This window comes from Myripristis murdjan, chromosome 19 (assembly GCF_902150065.1).
Source record: "Myripristis murdjan chromosome 19, fMyrMur1.1, whole genome shotgun sequence".
Classification (NCBI taxonomy): Eukaryota; Metazoa; Chordata; class Actinopteri; order Holocentriformes; family Holocentridae; genus Myripristis; species Myripristis murdjan.
Genome location: NC_043998.1, coordinates 15,683,200 through 15,701,213, shown reverse-complemented (window position 1 = coordinate 15,701,213; position 18,014 = coordinate 15,683,200). Strand labels below are relative to the sequence as shown.

The 18,014-nt window shown below is 43.4% G+C and overlaps 1 protein-coding gene across 12 annotated transcripts in view; it reads right to left on the bottom strand.

The window, feature by feature from the left end:
* The window catches only part of LOC115378136 (calcium-activated potassium channel subunit alpha-1-like), an 86,599-nt gene that overhangs the window by 54,786 nt on the left and 13,799 nt on the right, over positions 1 to 18,014 (bottom strand). For all 12 annotated transcript variants that reach the window (XM_030078295.1, XM_030078306.1, XM_030078296.1 and 9 more), the window contains exon 2: positions 17,521 to 17,664. In XM_030078295.1, the coding sequence (XP_029934155.1) occupies positions 17,521 to 17,664 (144 nt within the window). The remainder of the gene's footprint in view (positions 1 to 17,520; positions 17,665 to 18,014) is intronic.

The window sequence follows — 18,014 nt, the reverse complement described above, 5'->3', positions numbered from 1 at the left end:
CACATTGACAGCTGAGAGACAGGAGCACTGGCTGAAGTGTGGACAATATAGCACCGTGAGTGACCTCGCGATGACCTTTTGACCCCGTGTGGTTCTCCACTGACATGTCCATCTGGGGCATGTAGGGTACACTACAATACAAAATGTTCAGGCCTGAAATAGGGACACACAATTATGGCTAAAATTATAATCCTGATTACTTTGCTAGATTTTGTGACCCTGATTGTCAATTATGATTATTAGTTGAGGTGATTTGGGGGGAAAGCATTATTTTATTGCGCTTTCTGAGTGGTGTGTCACCGCTTTGGCTGTTGCCAAGTAAAAGAAATTAAATTAACACTTTCTATATGGATGAACACAGCAGTTATCACTTGTGGAAACTAAAGCTGTGATAAAATAAATAAATAAATAAATTTTTAAAAAAGACTGATTTTGCCTTAAGTTTCCCCTTAAGTTGCTCCAAAGATAGAAAAACATTTTTTCCATATTGTACAACAACATCACATCCAAGTTCTGTATCTGCCGGTTGCAACACTTCACTGAAGCTACTTCACACTTACACTGATATATATGCAAACCAAACATGCCATTGTTTCAGCATTAAATCACACAGAAAATATGTAGATGTCTTGCACATTACTTTCCCAGTAATTCAGCGGGACATACTTGGCATGTCAGATCTCCACCAGAATTTAAAGGAAAGTTCTGTGGGTTTGAACAAAGCTCAGCCGCACAGCAATGACAAACCCACCGATGGGAGCAGCAGAGTTGAAGAGGTTAACTCTGCAGCCCTCGCATGAACATCATCTTCCTCCAGTGATGACATCAGCACCGCCCCCTCACAGTCTATGTCCAACCGAACCGGCTTCTGGTCAGACAGAGGCCATCAGACAACTTGGAAGAAATCTCTGCATATTATATCAGTCAACAAACAGCTGAGACTTGCCTGTAGCTCAGCCGCCAGTGTAAAAACATAGTCAAGTTTGTCACACAGACATGTAGGGCAGTGGCATCGTGTCAGCTGTTCAATTCTTACTCGAGTTGGCAGGAGCAGCTCTGATAAGAATTGACCAGAACTAGGCCCACTGCATCAAAAAAACAACTATTTCTCTGGATGCCCTCTCATTATTTTGATAGACCTATATTAAATCAGGTATGATACCAAAAGAGGATTTTGGGGCTGTTTATCTAACGCCGTGCAGCGTTTATCACAGCACACAGTCTGGTTCAAGATAGGCAAATCCCAGTCTAATCGTCTCTTTCCTCCTTCGCTTCATCAAGATTTGTGGCCACAGGGAGATGCACAGGGGCTAATATCTTAAGAGACAGCTGCATCCCTGTCCAAAGCTCAGGCCGGTATTTACTGTCTGTGTCTGTGTGTGCCCTGTGCTTGTGGTGACAGGCAAAAACACAACACGCATACTAATAGGGTCTTGGATGGTGCTCCTGAAGCCTGGCATCCTCCTCCAGCATGATCTTAATATAACCTACCCAGCATGTGTTCCATCAACACTCAGTCTACGGTGTCATCTGCTTGAATGAAAAATGATGATTAAACGGTCCAAATCACATCGTCAGAAAAAAGGGGGTGTCGTGTGTGTGTGTGTGTGTGTGTGTCTATGGTGTGTGTTGTGTGCTTTACGTAGATATTTTTGACAACGTCACAGGCAGGAAAAAGCCTCTCATAGTCCTCCACCCTCGGATAAACAACATTTTAAAGGTCAATACCAAAGAATTTCCAAAACAAGCGCAATAGCTACCTAGTAACAGCCACAGCAACTCGCTCTTCAAATTCACTCCAATCCCATCATGGGCTCTGTGCTGCGCAGTGCTCACCATTACATTATCAATCCAAATGCACTGGCACGCCTTTTAATGAGGGAAGTGCCACTTTGATTCATGCCACAGCCTCTTGGATTCGTTTTACACTTTGAGAGGAGAATAGAGACAGACTGATGACTGAGCGGGCCGCTTTCCTCAGATTTGTCAAAGAGGCATGCTTCAGTACTGCTGGTGGTTCAACTGTAATGCATTGAGATGTACGGACACATGACAAGCACAGGAAATCCTGTGCCTCGCCTCAGCAGAAAAGTGTGAGATTACTTAATCATGCCTTCATCATCAAACGAGATAACAATTAGATTGCATAACTGGGCTGAAGTTACTGATGAGGGCACTGGGAGGGTGACACACATTATATGAGCCCCCAACATGTGTGGTGGGAAATTAGCGCATCATGTGTCACTCTGATCATGCCTGAGCTCTTCTATCAATCAGAGATTCCAGCCCTGGGGTGGAGCTGAAGGACATAGGGCTTGATGAGTTAAATGTGTCCCCTTTGTCACACTGGGATCAAGACACATATAACATTTTTCCATTACATGATATCAGCACTACTGGCTTTTGGTTCCAGTTACTTTCTGGATTTTGTTTTCCATTGCGGATGGTAGCTCCTCACAGCTAAGGTCACTTGTGAGTGTGTTTACTACTTTTTCCGCGCTTCTCTACCAGCAAGACCAACTTGAAATGGCTGCTTGAAATGAACAATTCTGATGTAATCAAATTTTTTTACATGGACCGATTATCATCTATAACACAAGTTTTGCAAGTCTCTCCTAGTCGTAAACAGCGGATGGCATGGCTTCACTACTGGTGGGGCTTACTTGGAACATCGACTGAGGTGGTTCTTAAAATAGTGCTCAGTGCAAGATACTATCACAAGCTTTTGCCCGATGGCAAATCAAAAAAAGCCAGTAGAGTCAAGGCCAGAAAAGCCGATACCATGGAATGGAAACGTGCCAATAGTGACGGGGGCGGTCAGAGGGCCATGGCATCAGTGACCCTGTCAAAGTGGCCCCTTCACCCTCTGGACTCGCTGGTTTATCAAAGACACTGGACGGAGTGGTGGCAGTGGAGTGACTATGCCACATGTTTCTTCATTTGACAGCATGCCACAGACAAGAAATACACAATGAAAGTGTGATTGAGGATATTTGACACTGCAGCTCTGCTGGCAAGGCACTAGTGATTACTTAGGGTGCACTATAGTTCAAAAGCGCTATCAAAAAGTGGCAACCCGCCAGTAAGGACGTCAAGCCTGAAAAAAAAAATCTGACATGAACACAGGACTTGCTTAAAAGGTTGTCTTTTTCACCTTGTGTCAACTTGGGATACACAAATTCACCGCCCATTTGCTTAAAACTTTGTGGTTTAATTAAAGTAACATTTTACTATCTCAATTTCAGTTCCAGTATTCAACCCTACATTGTTGGTACCCATCATTTCTAACGCATAGCACAACCTCATTGCTAGGAGAAACTCACCCCTGTGCTGCAGCTTCCTCCCAGCCTTCAGTACAATCCAACAGGGCACTTCTTTTCAGCCGCAAAAAAATTTTATAAATACACTTGTTGAAAATGAGAAAACTCACAGCACCGTCAAATATGCCTTCCACCCAAAAAAATAGTCGCAAATGGTGCTTTCTAGCCCGTATTATTTAGCATTTACAACAGACGTTTTTCACAGCAGCCATTTTGAAATGAAGCAGCAGGTAAACACAGGTGTTACTACTGACAGCAATTAAGGTTCATGCTTTACAGTGACTCAGCGTTGTTCACTGTTCACACCATGTTACCGCAGGCTGGAAATTTAGAGGACATATATGTCAAGGTTCGAGGTCCGGTGAATATAGCATTAGCTTAAGCAGAAGGATATGGCTGCTGTGTTGTAAATGCCAAATTAAACTTATAATAAAGCAGCATTTGCAAACATTTTTTGCGTGGAGAATTTCGAGGCGTATTTGACTGCGCTGTGAGTTTCCCGTCTTCTAAAAGTATATTTAAGATGGTTTTTGAGACTGAAAACGCGTGTCCTGTTAAGTTTGTGTGAAGTTTCTCTTCATTAAAGCCAGCAGTAAGGTGTACAGTGCTGTGTACAGTTATGAATGATCGGTATCACCTTTTTAATACGACTGAAGTTAAAAAAAATACCGACCCTATCCTGTAATGTAATTTTTTAGGCTTGAAGCACAAACAGGATGATGTGCAGTTACCCTTTCTTTGGATGGTGTTCAGTAAAACACAAATCAACAGCGATGTTCTGAGGTTATATTATAACCACAAAGACAACCAGAATAAATGATAGATAATATTCTAAGACAATGTTGTTTGCAAGATTAAACTGCAGACAAACCACAATCCCCAGTGGAGGCTTCTCTGTTGCATTTGAGCCCACAAGCCAACAATTACAAAGAACATTTGACATGAACGGCCATTTGCACATGACATTTGCCATTAAAAAATATCACATGGGTTAGGGCTGGGCGTCTCAAACGTTTTGTTGTCACACACTGCCAGATAAACCTCCATCTGACTAGTTTTCTTCTCAGGTACCCATATGGGTAAAGTTAAGCTGATTTAGCACTGAATTTCGTCAGGGAAAATAATAATGGTGAGAGTGACGTCTATGATAAGAAGAGTCATGTTTTTACATTTGCTGTGTGTGATGTATAATGTCAGTTTAATTTGGGGAAATTAAACTATTTCTCATTTTGTTGAATACCCCCTGGAAGTCTGTTCAAGGACCCCAGTCCCCATTTTGTGAACCATTATGTCTGACATTTCTCATGCATGAGCTAGTGGAATAGCTGGCTGGTGCTTGAATGTAATATTGAGGCTTGTATTGCATTGTTCCAAATATTTCCCAGGATAACAAAACTGTGCAGACACTAGAATATCCTAAGCAGGGCTTTATCAGTGGGTTTTCTTTTATGCCTGTGACTTTGACACACATGAGAGTAAAACCGCTCAAGGGGATAAGGGATTTTTCTCTCATCTTGTCAATAAAAGTAGATTATTCCTTTGTCTGCTAGGCTTCCCATGGAGCCGCATGCGGCCGCTTCCACATCATCACTAGTAGCATTACAGAAGTTACAGAGGGATAGAGCCGCTATTCAGTAATGACTTCATCATTCCCATATCGGAAAGGATTAAATTCTGCAGTGAGTTGGGGCATTTTTAAGGTGACACACCCTCTGGCGGCCATATTTGGAGGTACAAGCTTTTGGAAATGGCTGTGAACAGCTTATTATGTTTCTGTATAACTTCTGAATAGCTGTCTCAACATGGTTAAACTCTTCTGTTTTGGCTTCCCATTTCACTGCTGACTGATTTGATCCATTTTGTGTTCGCATAAAGTCAGTTTGCTGGCTACATAACCTGAAACACTATCAAGTTTCAAATACAGTGGTCCCTCGTTTATCGCGGGAGTTATGTTCTAAAAATAACCCGCAATAGGCGAAATCGGCGAAGTAGTCAGCTTTATTTTTTACAATTATTATAGATGTTTTAAGGCTGTAAAACCCTCACTACACACTTTATACACGTTTCTCAGACAGGTATTAACATTTTCTCACTTTTCTCTCTTGTTTAAACTCTCAAAGTTCAAACCTTCGTAGAAAAATAAGTCCAGTATTATAGAATGAACGCATTCTGTACTGTACAGGAGACACGGCACGGAGGAGATTGATTGACAGTGGTCTACAGTCCCTTAGCCAATCAGGACGCAGAACACAATGCGCTGTAAAAAAAAAAAAAAAACATGCAAAATTGCACTAAAAAAAATCCGCGAAACTGCGAGGCCAAGAAAGGTGAACCGCGTTATAGCGAGGGACAACTGTACTTGAAACTTGGAAAAAAAAAAAGAGTGCGTGCTAAATAGGATTTCTGTTTTTGCCGAGGTATATCAGGAATAGATAATTGTGGAATTTCACTTGTATTGGTGGCAGTTGCTGAAATCCTGGTGTTGTGACATGCCTATATCAGACTCTTCAGTTTAAGTTAAATATTACTGAATGGATCTACAACCACACCACAACAGTGTTTCCCAGATATCTGTCAGTTTCTTGCCTGGTTGTTACAGTACAGCCATTATTTGTGCACAGCCAACTCTCCACTCTGTAATGGCACCACACATTGTTGCTAGGAGATTTGTGACTCAATGGCAAAGTCTTTATATTCCATTTGTTTACCGTTATTATGTGTTTAACTATATCATGAGATGACCTTGGACAGTCATCTGTATGCAGTCCAACGCTTTTATTCATATTGCCACTGTTCTCTACAGTTGTATGACAACTGTGCATGACAAACTGCATAGACTTTATTTTTTATTTATTTATTTTTTTGTTGTAATTCTGGCAGGCACCAGAGAAAAGGTCCTGGTGCCTCATTAGTAGTTTTCATCCCCGCTAGGAGACAGCCTGTCTCTCTGTAATTACCGCAGAGCATGTTAGTAGCAGTGCGTTCAGCTACAGTTTGCTGAGGGACCGTGAACAAAAAAGCCAACAAGCACCCTGGATGACGTCATCAGGAGAGACCCATTGAACACAAAAGGGACTTGAATAGACCCAGTGTGGGAAATGAAAAGTCTTTTTTTCCCCTCGCGCTCTCTCTGCTGTGTTCTTACAAACCCTTGTGTCTTCTTTGTTTCTTTCATTTGTCCAGAATGAGTCTTTATGAATGAAGATAATGATGAACATTACGATAATCTCAAAGTTTGATTTAACACTGTCTTTATGATTTTATATATTTCTCTTAAAGCCACTGGTAAGGGATAAAAACGGTCGGTTGATTCTTATCTTGTATCAATAAATGAGTTTGTTATATATTTCAAGCGCTGCCAAATTTTCTGAAACGTAAATCAAAAGCTTGAGTGCATCAAGATGGTAACCACGCTATTAATTTCAGCAGCGACTTACTGGTGATGAGAACAACAGGTCAAAAATAACTCCCAAACTGATGAACTTCCCCAGCAGCTGGTGTCCAAATTATGTGGCAGCTTGGTGTGCAGTGATTACATCAAAATGACTTGGAAGTGACTTAATGCAAATAATGCCTTCTTGGACTCCAGAGCATGGCTGCGCTGTGGAGAGCTCATGTGCGCTGAGCAGATGCAGAGTCCAACAGGACTGCAGCTGTGAGGGAAGACATTATTTGTGGCATTTGATTAAAAAAAAAAAAAAAAAAAAAAAATCAGTCAATGCTACAACTAAAAAAATGTGGTCCTGCTTCAATCAAGCAAATGAAACACAGATGGTCTGATGTGCAGAAAGATTTGGATAAACAACCCAAATATCACTTGCAGTGGAGTTTTGGTTATTATGTGAGCTATACAGTGAAATTTAATTCTATAAATACGTGAAAGCTTTTTTTTTTTCTTTGCGGATGAAAAAGGAAACAAAAGAACAACGGCCGTTCTTTTGTGAATGCACTGAGCACCACAGAGGGAATGGTTATTATCATCAGCAATAAGCACTGAGCTCCAGAGTATTGAGCTTCGCCTGGGGAAGAGCCTGGAGGGTCTCTATAGCCACAGGCTCTTCCTGGCTCGCTCCACAGGCCAGCGCACCGAGCCTTACTCTGCCTGCTCACTGACCCTCAAAACTGACAGCTTGTGTGAACACACTCCTCCACAGTTTATTGGGAATCGAAAAATGAAAGCCAGACAAGACTGCATTTTCCAATATTAGGTAGGGGGGAAAAGCTGAAGTCTTGACTCTCGAGGGGTTTGTGCTCTAATGAGCGCACGCTATACCTCAAAAATGGCCGGGTTTGATCACTATGCTAGTCACCGAGCAGACACGATGACTGAAGAGCATGACTACACTGCTGGAAAATACAACCACATTCAACCTGCACTGGGTAGAAGTAAAGCTTGATTTTCTGGGCACATGAAAATGCCATGTAGGTGAAAAGGCCATGTGTAAAGGCATGACTAAACTCTGGACTGCGTACGTCTGTAGTCTGGTTCATTTACCCTGATGAGAACAATGCTATTCATTCTCAAGTTGATTATAGACACCTAGCTGGCAGTCCACAGATTAAGAGTGAGAATATAATCCAAACCAGCTACAGAATCATCTGGTTTAGGGATATAAAGAGACGGATGTAGACAGCTGATGGCCAGCAGTTACTCACGGTTGAAAAGCCTCACATAACAAAATGAACCAAGATAAGACAGCAGCTTTAAGGGATGATCAAATTCAGCTTTTTCTTCATGTGTTGCAGGACCTGCAGTACCTAGTAAGACCTTGCCCGGCAGCAGCCCCTGAGTCACTCTGTCTGTATTGAATCATGACGTAAAAATGAAAATGAAAATGAAATGAAAATGAAGCGGCCATTCAGTCTGAGTATCAGGCAAGGTATGAACGCCAGAGATGGCAAATTGTGGCAAAATGCCCAGACGAGTCCATCATGCTGAGCTTACACGGGCTGGAATCAGATTTGTGTTGCTCCACCACAACCAAAATCTCTAACCTCGTAGGATGACAGCTTACCGACAAACAAGCTACTTCTAAGATGTGACTTCTGTTTGCAAGCCCTGGTTTGCTTGTAATTGGACAATGTGAGCTAAGACAAACCAATTACTGTCTATTTATAGATATTCATACATGTATAACTATCTATCCATCTATTTGTCTAAAATCATGTGTGTAGTATTGTGATGGGAATCATGTTTGCACCACAAATTGATATATGAAAATGTGAAAATTATGTAAACTGTACTACCACCTACGCAATTATGGTTAGTTTTTAAAGGAAGGATGACAGGAATAAACAAATTAAGAATGCAACAATTGGTTAAATCGTTTTGTGTCATGGTTGTGAGAAGACAAAGCTGTTCAAATGTAACAAGGCAGTGATGACTACGCATTCCAAAACGTGAACAAATTCAGCAAACTCTGATGAAAAAAAAGCGACATGACCTCAGTAACAGAAAGTGCAAAGCCCCGGCACGCTGTGTTTAGACAGTAGGATGCTATTTGGCCTCTAACCATTAGCACGACTGCAAATATGGCAAACAAAAAACAATGGAGGTTAAAGTGCCTCGAAACCGGATCCTCCCTTAAACCCTTGGCAGATACATTCGGCTGCGCAGGTTGTGTTTCATGTTGTATAAGGTGCACTGTAACTACCTGGGGCCTGAAACCCGACTCTCTGTTTGTTTGACTAAGGTCATCGTATACAGTGAGTGATCTGATCTATGAGTGGTGACGACACTCCCTGAGCTGAGAAAACAACGCGGTTATCCTTGGACATTTCGGGTCAAGCCTGTTGGACTGTGTCTGTGTCACGCTGTTCGCTCTTCTCAGAGATTCTCTTTGCTTTTTATAGCTCTTCCATGTGATGGCAACAGCAGAAGACACAATCCAAATATTTACTATGATTTGAGCACGACAAAACGCTGCATCCTACTTTAAATAATAAGGAGACTACGTCCACCGCGTCCCATTATTGAAGTCCTCATACCCATAATCAAAACATGCAGTATAGAACCCTAAATCCCATATTAGCTAAGCTATGATTTAAGCCATCCTGGAAGTGTCCCAACCACTTTCACAGTGGAGCGTAAAGAGCTTAGGATGGAGGAGATAAACGTGGTCTTCCCCCAGCCTCCCGCTCTCTGTTTAAGCTGAAATATGATGTTGTAATTCACTGGCTTCTGAGTGTGGAGCACAGAGACAAAGCAGCTGACGGTATTATCCAGCGTGAGAAAGTGACAATAATCAAGTAGAGCAAATAGGTTCTTATGTATTAGAGAGAACTCCTTTGATGTAAATCGATGTACAGGGTGAGCCGGTTGAGAGCGTATGATTGGAGTAGAGTACAAGCGGTGACTCACCACTCTGGCAGCTCTTTAGAGAGGAGGGGCTCTTACTGAGCAAGGGACCCTATGCCCCGCGCTAACAATGGAACTGGAAATTCCCACCACATGTTAAAATGTAAGTCATGTTATGTTTCTTGGAAGCTGGACGCGAATATTGCAGCTGCACGTATTTTTAAGGGTCAAGGCAAGCGGTCCCTCTGGATGCACATCATCAGGGATCAAAGTGATGAGGTATTAGAGGGGAAAAGTATTGAAAAATGCGAAAGAAACCAGGAAATTGATTATAAAAGTCCACAGGCTATGAAATGATTAATCAGTGAATAAAGTGAGATTTATTTACCACAGTTGGACACAATCTGATTGCAATTAACCACTCAGAACCACAATGACCTAAAGGTGAACTATCAAAGTTATATACTGTCGCGTGACCAGAATATTGCGACGACATCTATTAACCTCCAAATATTCATTTACTGTAAGTGGCTGCGTTAATTAATTGAACTGAACTTGCCAAGGGAAAGGCATGCCTTGTTTGATGTAAAGTGCCAGCATAAAGTAAATTGCCCACTGCAAAATCAAGTCATTTACACCTCTTCCGTGTCTCAGTGGCTGCTTTCCCTGTGAAAGGGAGTGATTGTGGTGAGTCTCGAAGACTGAATAAGATGATACGGCGAAGAAAGCTGGGTCATTGAGCGGGGAATTATTTTTAATGAAATCTGAAGAGACATATTCATGACAGTTGAGAATTTCATATTAAAATACTGCAAATGAATTGGATTTTGGGGGCCAAAGAAGACTATTATGACAAACCCCTTCTCAACTGTTTTTATCACTCTAGGAATATCATGCTACCCCACCGTGCTAATTATATTCCCCTGATTGTTTGTGCCAAATTAGATCCTGCTGAAAATGTGGCTGCCAAACACAGCGAAGTTCCAAATTAGAAATGCCTCCTTCCCCTGCCCCCAGGGGAACGGTAATTATCACACCTGATACACGCTGGCGTCCCAAACTAATGCCGTGGAGCTGCAAGGATTTGGCCCCATGAACACACAGAGTTAAGGATCAAGTGACTCTCAATCTGTAGACTCTGCAGGTACAGATGGCCACAGGTCAAGACAAGCTAGTATAATGTGTCAAGGCAACACACCACTCAGATTGGTCTGCATGTGTGCCAACATATTTCAGGGCTGAGGGCAAGCATTCACCATTATATAAGTCTTGTCAGGCCTCAATCAAATTCCATCCAAAGCCATCAATAACAAAGACGGCATCACAGTGTCCGTTAAAGTCAAGAAACTTGTATAATTTGTTTGTAACTTTAGATGAAGACGTGAGGCATGCATATAAATGTAACTTATTTGACTGGGAATGATAGCAGCAACAAAATGACTGAAGTCCCACATGGCATTGTCTCCTTCTGCAAGGCCCTGACAGAATAGGCCTGGCAGCTGCTGTCACCCAAAAATAGCGGCAGGCTGAGGGGCAGGCAAGAAAAACTAGTGGTGCTGGCACTTTATTCACTCTGTTGCAGGAGGCATTGGGAGAGGTGAAAGTCATACACACCCTCCCAGTCCCAGTGGCGACACAGGCCACAGGTGGCACACAGTCCCCTTGTCTCTGCCACAAGGCCATGGGCATGTCTGTGGCATCAGCCAGATATCCATTACATATGCCAACGTTGTTGTCCCAAACTAAAGCCAAGAATCAGCCGGGCATGTCTCAGCAGCTTGGAAAGGGCATACAAAATGCTGTTTGAATCGAAGATCCTTTAACGCTGCAGCAATGAATAGGCCGCTGCAGAAAATATATGATGATAAAGCAGTACTCGGCTGCATTCTCCGTCATATAATAGCTAAGTGCTTCCATCACTTTTGAATGGCACGTTGGACGTCTCTGCTGCAGTGCCATAATCGCCTCTGAAAGAACAGAGCAAGTTCTCACAAAAGTGTTTACTCTTTCTCTCCCTCTCTCTCTTATTCACTCTCTCATCAGACAAAAAGCTTTTCCTTGTAGTGCTACTACTGCTGCTGCTCGCTGAGGCTCTCAGAGCAGGCGGAGGGGAGTGCGTCCGCCTGATGAAAATGCCCTTCTGGTCCACCTATAATTTTGTTCCGAGGGCCACGCTCCCCTGTGGCCGCTCTTCTGTGGCGTAAAAGCCAGACAACAACCATCACACCAAAAGATGACTCCATTGCCCTGTCATCCAATATGACTTCCACATATTGACCCCGGTAATCCTAGAAGCCTTTGACTTGTGAGCATGCTTCGTATGCTCCAAGTCCATTCAGTACACCTTACACGTTGCTTAACCCACAGTGCTAAACAATCTCCGACAATTCATCCAGCACTGACTCCCAGACATGACTATATATCGCCTGATTCAACCTGCGACTGGGATTGGGGTTAGGGGGCATGTACTGCAAATGATCTGCCATGTAGGCTGGTGCCACAGGGCAGCTCCATGCTTCCATTAATAGAAAACCTTTCACTTGCCAGAATAATAGCTGTGTGACGTCCCAGCACCCCCTGTGGACCTCCAGAACCAAGCCCAGGTGGGCTAAATGTCACTCAGCGGGGGCCCATCATTTGAGAGAAATCACATTTTCCCCCAAAAACCATTCAGCTTGTGCTGTGGAACCCTTGGGCAAAAACCACACACTTGGCATCGTACAGTGTCCTGATGATTACCTAGGCCTCAGAGGTCATGTCGTCATGTTTGAGACATCTGGAGCAAAAAATGTATCGCCTTTGGAGGAAATGAACTGAGTTTCCTATTTCCTTCAAAACAATTTATGAAATTTATTTGTATTTCAAAAAAGATTTTTACATCTGAATAATAATTAGTTTGATTAAAAGGTTAAGAGCTAGAGTGTTAGCCACCCATGACCACAGCACGACTGCTTGATACTTGTACATATGAAGAAATGACATCACATGGCAGCTAGCTACCCAGGTGTTTTCATGGCTCTTTATCAAGCTAGAATGATTCTAAAATTTACTTCTAAATAGAGTGAAACTGGTCACAGAACGGCCAGCGGTGACAAATTCAATTTGTGCCGCGGTGTTAGTTTTTAGTTAGCAAAATAATACATCTATTGTAAGCAGCATTAGAATTCAGCAGATCCTGTCCCATGTAAGAGAGAAATAAACATCCCAGATTTAAATGCCAGCTTAGACTGCCACAGGGATGATTATGTGGTAAATGCATGTGTTTCCCCCATCGAGAAAATGCATTTGATCCGGAATCCCATATTTGGGCAAAGGTTTGTATTCAACGTTACATCAGACTCCTGAGGCTTATTCTAAAGGTAAGAGTGATTAAAGAGGAAGTGGGTGCATGATAATGCAGGGAAAAAAATGTTTTGAGGATTTTATTGGATCAACGGTACATCTACAGCAGCTACAGCCAGGGTTTTCCACTGCAGGGGTTGACTACAGCTGAGTCTCTGCTCTTGCTGTTACTGTTAGTAATCCCAGGCTGTCCCCTTTGTTGACTGAGGCGTGAGACCTGTGAAAAATATAATGATACTGAAGTGCTCCCCTTACTGACCACTCCCCCCGTCAAGTGTGCAAAACATCTTGTTCTATTGAAATAGAATAAACGGAGGCACTGTCACAGTGACACACAAAGTGACCAGGGAGCTGCATCTTACCCACGTCGGCCTACAAGCCTTGAGTCGGGACAGAACAGGGACGCGGATCTGAAACAGCCTCCCAGCTGGAACAGAGACACAGTTTCCTGAGACCCGGGTCTGACTGAGCTGCGACCTCATCCACACTGCTGCTGGCTCCTCATTATCATTAGGCAAAAATGAGTTTTGGGTAAAGGTTAATGATTTTGTTATCATGATGTGCAATCTTGTAAAATTTCATCTCTGGTGACAAACACTACATATTTGTTTGAAGGAGAAATTTATTGATGTTGTTGATGTTGAACAGATGTTAAAGTGGGACCTTAAGACCTGTTTAACTTCCTAACCCTAACTAGTAGCTTATAGTACATAATTAAAAATAAAGATTTTTTTTTTTTTATTTGAAGCAAATATTTCAATAAAAATAGAACAATGGATTTCACAGTCATCTGAATAGAGCTTTTTGTGCCAATAACCACTTTCAACAAAAAATAACAAAGTAAAAAATTGGATGGTTTATTCTGACTCTGGACAGTAAAAACTGTTTTTTTTTTTTTTTTACAATGGTTCCGGGACGGTTTTTCTGGCACAGGTACGAGCAGCAGCCACCTGTTTGGCTCCAGAGCACGTTTGTTTGATCTGACACAAGCAAACAGTAATGTGATGACATCTTTGATGAGAACGGGGGAGGTGGTCTTGTCTCATGCATGGCTGCAAGAGCGACTCTTTGCATTTAGCCAGAGAGAGGGGAAATCTAATAATGCGTAAACTGACAGATGGGATCCTTCTGTGCCCCCAATCTGGGGAAACCCTGCCTTTGCATCCAGCCTGCGCTGACCTGCCTGAAATTAGAACGTAAACACAAGGTCCTGCCATTTCTGTTTTACTTGAGTGCACAAAGAGAGCACCGATCTAAAACAGATAAGCTTTTACAGACTGAAAGGTCATCGGGAAGTGTCCTCCCTGGTAATCAAATAGCCCTAAAGGCAACATTTGATCTTTTACAATCTGCTAAGATGCAAGGGCAGCCTAGCAAATGGAGAAAGAGCCTCTGGACGTTCCACAGAGCAGCCTGCACCCGTTTATCACTTAACATCCACCGTCTGACGTCATCAAGCATCCTGCTCTGTCTGAGCACTAACGCTGGGTGACTGGGCAACGGCAGCGAGGGTCACTGCGGAAAACACTTTTGGTTGGGTTGAATCATGTTTTATGGCATGGAGATATTGCCGTGGTCATCCCTCTGAATTTCAGCTCAGCTTACCGTAAGCAGTGAGAGAAATTCATTTCCGGTAAAATGATAAAACATGACTTATGGGATGATCGGGCAGCTCAGAGGGCTAAAGTTCATGCCACGTACTTTAAACATTAACCAGCTCCTGACCTTGTCACACGTCGGCGCACGTCAGCATTTGTTGATTCATAATTGAGAGTGTTGTTGCTCACCAAGTAAGGAAATGCTAGACATACTAATAGCTTAAATAAGCGAGCAACGCCCATGCAGGCCACACCTGTATAGAGATATCGAGCATCTTGCTAATAATTAACTGCAACCCGTCTCAGAAGACAGGGGTTAAGCTTAGAAGTTCTTCACTTCATCTACATCTCCTCTTTACAATTTTAGCAGATTTAATAGGTGGAACTAATAAGGTGACACACTTTTCACTTAGACTCACAGTCTATATCACAGTAATGTGCTGGCCTTTCATAATTAAGTCTGCGAGTACAAAAATGGTTAAGGATAATATCCTTGAGGAGCAAGCTATTACAGAATATTCTTATTTCAAATAGGCTTTCTGCAAAATGGGAAAAAAAATTAAGAGATAGTCAAAGAGCCAGGAGAAGATGTGAGACAGTGGGAGGAAATCTAAAAAAAAGACAAAACAAAAAAACACACAGTTCATCCATACTGAGGAAAAGTACATGGACAAATACATGAGTGCGCACACACACATACACACACCCACCCACCCTTTCATTTAAGCTATGCCATTCTCTTACACCCTACCCTCTCAGACGCCCTAGAAATAGGCTTTAATATGCCCTCCCCTAAACAAGCTGACATGGAATACACACATCTGCCATGCTTAGGTAAGCTGCAGTTGCCATGGTTACAGACGAGTGCTCGCTAAACAGTTGTGTGCGATGCCATCGAGACAGAGCAGTTGAGCTCCACTTTAAGCACACACACACACACACGCACACACACACACACACGCACACACAGCATTACAGAGTCACATACATGTGCTGGCTTGCACAGCCCATGAAGTGGAAAATTAGATGATGTGTGTGTGTGTGTGTGATAATAAGGAAATAGGGTCAGGAGTTGTGGGTGGGTGGCGTGGGTGGTGGGTGGGTCAGGGGGGCGAGGGGGGGCTCACATCATCTTAATGACAGTGTTCGCCGGTTGCCTACGGACAGCATGTGGTTGGAAGTGAAAAACACAGGATGGTAGTCAAGCTGCTCCTCTGCTCTTTCTTGCAGTGTCACTCTCATGTCACTGTCACCATTAACTGTCACTAGCATCTGCGCCGCAGATGAACTGATGTGAACTTGCCACAGGGACAAGCCCCCAGCACAGCATGAGTTAGCAAATAGATGTCAATCAAACTCTTACACCCCTGAGTTCAGCTTGAGTCATCAAAGTTTCACATGACATTTGCAGAAAGGAGGGGAAAAAAGCACTGTTTTTAGCACACACTTGTTTTTTTATTCGTTTTCCTGGTCTGCATCACCTCCTTGCAGTAACTTCAGGCTATGTACATCATCTAAACACAAAAAAACAACGACTACTGCCTCACTTCACGGGGCCTCAAATGACAACATCCAGCAGGAGCGTCATAATATAAACACTATAATTTATGCACTCTTTTTTTTTTTTTTTTGAATCTCTCCCAGCTGACATGTGATCTCTTTGTCATAATCTTTTTTTCTTTCCCACATTTTTCCCGTGTTTGCAGCCACCACAGAGAGAACGCACAGTTTAGCCGCTGTCACCGTGAATATCTTTATCCCTCCAGCATCAGCGCCACTTGTTTGTCACCTTTTTTTCCCCCCTAACGAAACATCTCAGGTGTTATTTAGTGATGTTCCGAGTCATAGTGAAACTGTGGCACTTTGACAATGAGAGCCGCTGCCCAACATCCATGATTAACAGCCTTCGAGCGCAGAGCCAGCTGGAGACGGTGCATTACATTTAGGAGCGGGGGGGTGGGAAAGGGTGAGAGGAAAGGGGGGGTGGAGGGGTGGGAATAAGCACTGCGGCAAGCCTTGGCATGGCACTCCCACTCACGCTATTTCATTTCATTACTCGTCGCCGCTAAACTAGCTTTGCTAAGCACTTATAGCCAAATCATCAAGCCCTCTCATAAAGACCAAAAAAAAAAAAAAACGCAGAAAGAAAAAAAAAATGTATCCGCCAACTGGCTCAGGCCGAGCTGTGCTCCTGCACCTTGCAAGGGATTGTCCTTGACTAGAGATCTAGAGATCCCCTCACCCCGCTGGCGGCACAGCAGCACTGAGCGAGACAGGTTACAGCACAGCGAGGATCTGCTAATCTCATGCCTTCATTTAATCCTGCCGTACAATATCATGAGGATAACATGTAGCAAAATAAGCATGTGCTCACCACGTGACTTTGTCAACAGGCAGACCAGGCACCATGGTAACCGCTTCTGCTTGACCAAATGCAACTGGTGAACTGTATCCCTGCTCTCTCTCTCTCTCTCTCTCTCTCTCTCTCTCTTTCTCTCTCTCGCTCTGATGGCTAAGGGCATTATAGGGCGTGTGGCCTTAATACACTCTTCAAATCTCGTCTTTGTTGTCCTGGCTTTTGTTTTGATGTCTCTGCTCCCCTGTCTGAGAGATCAGCCAGCCAGATATGGACTTCAAAAACGGCGCATTTATGCATCAGACAGAGGCAGAATGCAAGACGCGTTCAACCTGGCCTGCCTGTGATATTTTGCAGCTTGTCAGATGCAAGATGTCAATTACGAGTTTCTGGCCTCCGCTGCAACAACAGATATTTAGTGGAGTGCACTAACATGGAGTTCAACCGCAGTGTGTAGCTGTCACGAGGAAGTTTGGGGGTAGTCATGATTGGCAGTCACACTTCATGTCATTGACAACTTGACTGACAGCCACCGGCGTGCAGGCTGCGGTAGCGCGACCTGCCAATCAAACGGTAAATGAGGGTGATGACCGAGCGTGAACTCACCAGGACTCTGCCCGTCAGCGTCTGAGCAGATATCATGACCCCGGCCCAGTCTTTAACCGAGGTCATCCAGCCCACCTCGCTGGCCGCCGCCTCGTCCTTGTCGGCACGCTTGATGCCATCACCTGTGATGACCCGATGGACATCCTGAAAGAAGACAGAGAGGGACACAGTGAGACATCCGATGTGCTGTCACACACAGACAGCCAATGGTGTTCTGGCCAAGGGTTCTAGTTAAAATTAAGGTTGTGGTTGGGTGAGGGCTTATGGGCAATGATTTTTATTTCCGATCACAGCACATGTGAGCATATCTCACCCAGGAGTCTGGTGGGATCCATAATAACGCCAAAAATGCTCAGGCACACAATACAATCTTGAACTAACTTGTTAAACAACTTGTTAGATGAAAAGAGTGCCACCTATAGAAACTCAGCAGGGAAGGCAAGGAGGACGACATCACAGTGACGGCCATACTGACTGACAAGCAATCTCTGAGA